The 6,114-nt window shown below is 42.4% G+C and overlaps 1 protein-coding gene across 1 annotated transcript in view; it reads right to left on the minus strand.

Moving 5' to 3' along the window:
- Positions 1-5,949, minus strand: part of LOC18598048 — a 21,400-nt gene extending 15,451 nt beyond the window's left edge. Inside the window, 3 exon segments of the mRNA XM_018120893.1 lie at positions 24-2,207; positions 2,371-3,656; positions 3,789-5,949. Of these exon segments, the coding sequence (XP_017976382.1) occupies positions 24-2,207; positions 2,371-3,656; positions 3,789-5,949 (5,631 nt within the window).

Raw genomic sequence — 6,114 nt, forward strand, 5'->3', positions numbered from 1 at the left:
ACTTCTAAATCAAAAGGGCGTACATCAGTCGCTTCTTTTATTTTGAACATTGCTGCGAGGGTGGCCAAAGCATCAGCAATCTGATTTTCTTCTCGAGGCAAATGGTTGAAGATGATTTCTTTGAACTGTTTGCTTAATTCTGTAACCAGCTTTTTATATGGAACTAGTTTAGGATCTCTAGTTTCCCATTCACATTTCATTTGACATATCACTAAAGTCGAATCTCCGTAAACATCTATCGCGTCAGCTTTCATCTCAATTGCTGCTTGTAATCCCATTACCAACGCCTCATACTCCGCCATATTTTTAGTACAATTGAAATTCAATCTCGCCGTGGCTGGATAGTACTTTCCATTCGGAGAAATCAATACTGCCCCAATTCCGTGCCCCAAAGCATTGGATGCTCCATCAAAATACACCTTCCATGGGTTAAGTTCATTGGGACCACCCTCTTCTATATGCAAAACGGCCATCAAATCTTCATCTGAAAAATCGAAACTTACAGATTCATAATCCTCATTAGCTCGATCTGTAAGAAAATCAGCGATGATGCTCCCTTTGATTGATTTTTGGGACACATACACAATGTCATACTCAGACAGTAGCACTTGCCATCGAGCTAATCTTCCGGACAAGCAGGGTTTTTCAAAAATATACTTGATGGGATCTAATTTCGCCACCAACCATGTTGTGTGATACAACATGTACTGTCGGAGCCTCTGGGCGGTCCATGCTAGCGCACAACACATCTTTTCGAGCGCAGAATATTTGGACTCATACTCCATGAATTTTTTGCTCAAGTAATATACGGCTCGTTCTTTCTTCCCAGTTTCATCATGTTGTCCCAATACACATCCCATAGAATTCTTGTTCACAGTCAAATACAAAATAAGAGGTTTTTCGACCGTCGGTGGCACCAACACCGGTGGATTTGTGAGATATTCTTTGATTTTATCAAAGGCTATTTGACATTCTTCATTCCACTCTCCCGGGTCTCGTTTCCGAAGCATCTTGAAGATTGGATCACATCTGCAGGTGAGTTGGGATATAAATCGAGCAATGTAATTCAACCTCCCTAAAAATCCTCTCACTTCTTTTTACGTTTTGGGAGGTGGTAGCTCTTGAATAGCTCGTATTTTATCTGGATCCACTTCAATTCCTTTTTCACTTACTATGAATCCCAACAATTTCCCAGAAGTTACACCGAAAGTGCATTTTGCAAGATTCAACTTGAGCTGGAACTTCCGTAATCTCTCGAACAGTTTCTTGAGATTGACAGTATGATCCCTTTCTGTATGAGATTTTACAATCATGTCATCCACATATACCTCTATCTCTTTATGCATCATATCGTGGAACAAAGCTACCATTTCCCTTTGGTAGGTAGCGCTTGCATTCTTCAATCCAAATGGCATTACTTTGTAACAAAACGTTCCCCACATGGTTACGAAAGTTGTTTTTTCCATATCTTCGGGTGCCATCTTAATCTGATTGTAACCAGAAAAGCCATCCATGAATGAGAACAAAGCATGTTTTGCTGTGTTATCCACAAGAGCATCAATATGCGGCAGAGGGAAGCTATCCTTCGGATTCGCTCTGTTCAAATCCCTATAATCGACGCACATTCGAACTTTTCCATCCTTCTTAGGAACTGGAACTATATTAGCCACCCATTCAGGGTACTTAGCCACCTCTAAAAATCCAACATCGAATTGCTTTTTTACTTCCTCTTTAATCTTCAGCAACATTTCTGGTTTCGTCCTTCTGAACTTCTGTTTAATAGGCTTGTAATCTGGTCCCATAGGTAACCTGTGGACAACAATGTCAGTATTAAGACCTGGCATGTCCTGATATGACCATGCAAACACGTCCACATATTCACGGAGCAGTTCTTCTAGCTTCTATCGTTCATCAGATGACAACGAGGTGCCAATTTTAACCTCTTTCTTCTCTTCCCCATTTCTGAGGTTGATCATTTCTGTGAATTCCTGATGAGGTAAAATCTCTCTTTCCTCCTGTTCCAACATTCTCGACAAATCAGGGGGTAAGCTATAGTCATCCACCTCCTCTTCATTTTTCAATTCATCAATGTTCGGAATTATCTCAAAATCGATATTCAAATCGTTGTCTAGATTGTCTTCGTGTTCATTATTTAAAGACCTGCAAACAGGTAAAGTTGGACGGGTGTATGGGCAAGTATTTATTGGCTAAAAGAATAGATGAAAGGAAATATGCAAAAAGATTGATGAATTATGAAACACATTATGCATTGTCATTTATTCAAATGATGAAGGTAACAGAAAGCCCTACTTAAACAGGAAATTAATCTTAACACCCTTGGGCATAGGCATTTAGATAAATTGTTCATTACATTTTGGAAGACTTAAAGATGATGGGCAGTTCCGTGGCTGTCCAATTGCTTAGCTCCTCTCCTGGCAGTACTGGATACACCATAGGGATCTTCCCATCAGGTTCTTCATCTCTGATCATATGGATTGATAGCTCATCAAATATCCGTAGAACCTGATTGACCTTTGGTGGCGCTTCGGGATGAATGAAACCTGCAGAGCGAAAAGTCTCATATAGGTGTGGGATTGTCCGTTCCCCGAATTCTTCTTCCTTTCCCTCAAGTTGAGCCATCCTTTTAATCTTCTTTTGAGCTGTCAGTTTCCTTCTCTCTTCTTTGGTAGGCTTGTACCCCAAACCAAACCTTTCTTCGTTCTTCATTGGAGCCAGAGGACGGTTAATTCCTTGTAAATTCTTTCCTAACCCCAAACCAGCACGGCATCCTTTACCCACAGTCTGCTTAACTCCCATTTTAGTGGCTACTGACAAACGAGGGGTTGGTATCACTTTCCTTTCCCCCACATAAGTAGCATTAACAAATTCAAAAGATCTGAAAGAGCATTCTGGGACTTCTTCTGTTGCCTCTACATAGGGAGCAGATGATGGTTGAATAGCCAGTATGTCTTCTTCCGCACATACACTTATCAGTTGGCCTTCAGCTATGAACTTAACCTTTTGATGAAGGGAAGATGGTATGGCTCCAGCCATATGAATCCATGGACGCCCTAACAAGCAATTGTAGGACGGGGCAATGTCCATGACTTGAAATTGGACCTCAAAAATGCAAGGGCCAATTTTTATCGGTAGTTCAATGTCTCCTACCACCTCCCTTGTGGTCCCGTCGAAAGCCCTTACAACCATGCGGCTGGTTCTCATATACGACACATCTACTGGCAACTTGGTTAAAGTAGAGCGAGGCATGACATTTAAAGCTGAACCATTATCAACCAAGACCCTAGGTACGGCATGGTCCTTGCATTTGATGGTAATGTGCAGCGCTTTGTTACTTCCTCGACCACCCGATGGTATTTCTTCATCATTAAAGGCAATGAAGTTTCCCACTGTAATGTTCCCCACGATGTGGTCTAACTTTTTCACTGATATATGTGGTGCCACATAAGCTTGGTTCAAGACTTTGAGCAGCTCGTTCCTGTGTGCTTCCGAATTCAACAGTAAGGACAACAACAAGATGCGAGCGGGCATCTTGGTTAATTGTTCTACCACGTTGTATTCACTGTGCTTGATAAACTTGAGAAATTCACCCGCTTCTTTCTCGGTAACAGGATTTTTGACCTCATTGTTCGGAGCCGCTACAGATTCGTCAACTTGGTCCTTGGAAAAGGTATCTGCTTTCTTTAGGCCTCCCTATCCCTGTGCTGGTTTCCCTTTTCCAAATCTTTCTGTTATCTCGGGGGAATAACATCGCCCACTTCGCGTTATACCCCCCACACCAGTTAGATCTTCAGAAGATGCTTGAGGGGCGGATGAAGCTGTGCCCAAAATATTACACTCATAATTCCATGGGACAGCCTTATCGCTCTTGTAGGGGAATGGGCTGGGGACTTCGATGGTAATACCACTCCTGATCATAGTAGGGGATGTATCATTCATCGGGCTTCTGTTTTCTTCATAGAAGATGGTGAGAGGTTTAGGTTTGTTTGCCCCGAATAAACTCGATGCCACTTCATCTGGGGTGTCTCCATTTATGGTTCCGACCAGATTCTCTTCGACTTCTTCATAAAACTCAATTACCGATGAATCCATCAATTCTTGCAACTTACCAAGAAAACTATCACAATTTTGAATAGAATGCTCAATTGCCCCCATATGAAATTTGCAAGAATGAGCGAGATCATGCCCCAATTCCTTTGTGTCGATGGGTTCTGGAGTGATGGCATTTATCTTGGACAACGCCTCGAACACTTTATCCATTGGCGTTTGAATCTCATCAATACCCTTTTTCACCCTTCGAATCATCCCTTCATGTATGGCATTCACAGTCGGTCTTCCATGGTTAGGTAACGGGTTCCCATCAACACTCGAACTGTCTTTTTTGGTAAAATTTAAAAGTCCTGCCTTAATGAGCACTTGAACTTTATGTTTTATAGCAGTACAATTCTCGGTTGAGTGCCCTTGAATTCCAAAATGGTAATCACAATGGGCATTCGGGTCATACCATTTCGGGAAAGGTGGTCGGAGTGGTTCTAAAGGGGTTCGAGCAAGGAGTCGATTTTCTATGAGTTGTGGCAGCAATGTAGTGTAAGAGACTAGAATAGGATCAAACTTTGGTCTTTCTAGGGTAGCTTTAGGTCCTCTTTGACCATGGCCAGGGTTATTAGTTGAAGCTACCGATCTTGGTGGTGGAGTTTGTGGAAGAACATTGGTTTGAAATGTTGGTTGCGGGACAGGTTGGTACACATATGGGTTTTGTGCGATGTTGCCTATGTGCGGATAGAAGGGTTGGTATGGAGGGTACGGGTAATATGGGTTAAAGTTGTGGGCTTGTTGGCTGTCGTGAGCGACTGCTTGCACATCCCCTTCTTTCTTCTTGGGCGTACTCTCTTTCTTTGAGCTGGCAATTTCATACCCTTTAATTTTTCCACTTTTGATAGCTCATTCTATTATTTCTCCCGATAAAACCAAATCTGCAAAGTTTTTTGTGGCATTGCCGATCAAGCGCTCATAGAATGGAGCTCGGAGTGTGTTTATGAACAACACAGTCATCTCCTTATCAGTGAGAGGTGGCTGAACTTGCGCTGCTGTATCTCTTCACCTTTGGGCATATTCCTTGAAGCTCTCGCTTTGCTTCTTTTCCATAGTCTGCAATGACAACCGATCAGGGGCTAATTCAGCCACATGCTTGTATTGGGCTATGAAGGCTCTTGCTAAGTCTTTCCAAGTCTTAATACGGTTTCGATCTAGCTGTACGTACCACCGAGCAGTTGACCCAGTCAAGCTGTCTTGGAAAAAATGGATCAGTAACTTATCATCGTGAGACTGTGCAGCCATCTTCAGACAATACATGGTAATATGTGCCATGGGACATTTTGTTCCGTCGTATTTTTCAAATTTCGGAACCTTGAACTTGGCAGGGATCAATACATCCGGCACTAAGCATAGCTCGGTTGCGTCCATGGTACCAAACCTATCAACTCCTTCGATAGCACAAAGACGTTCTTCCAACAGATCATACTTTTTCTGATCTTTTTCATTTTCCCCTATTTGTGACGAGTCCTTTCTTAGTTTTTCTTGCTCTTTTGGATCGTCTAAATCTGGGACATTTATTGGTTCAGCAGGATTTATCCCAGAATATGGCCCAAATTGCCCATGAGTCGGTTGATGGCCTAGCAGGGGTGGTGCATTGTAATAGACGGATGGCATCACTTGAGGGTTAACCCTTTGAGAGGTTTGGGCATGTGGTGGAGTGAACCCTGGGGGATAGGATGGATCATCCCTTTGGTTTCCACTGTCTTGTGCTGGTGGGTTTTCTGACGGAGCTGGCTCTTCAATCACTCTTTTTCCTTTACTGAGACTCATCATCAATTCCATCATCTTTGCTAACTGTTCTCTCATCTCTTCCTGAGTTCTTTCCATTCTGTCCATTCGCTATCTTTGTTCTTCTTCCATGATCCTTGCTCGCTGACGGGTATTATGAACACGTTGGTCACTTGGCTTAGGTGGTCGAGCTATTTTGGAACCTTATTATTGATCATAAACATGAATTAGATGCGTATTTGATGCATGAATGAACCCATTATCTTTATTTTT

The sequence above is a fragment of the Theobroma cacao genome, chromosome 5, assembly GCF_000208745.1.
Source record: "Theobroma cacao cultivar B97-61/B2 chromosome 5, Criollo_cocoa_genome_V2, whole genome shotgun sequence".
Classification (NCBI taxonomy): Eukaryota; Viridiplantae; Streptophyta; class Magnoliopsida; order Malvales; family Malvaceae; genus Theobroma; species Theobroma cacao.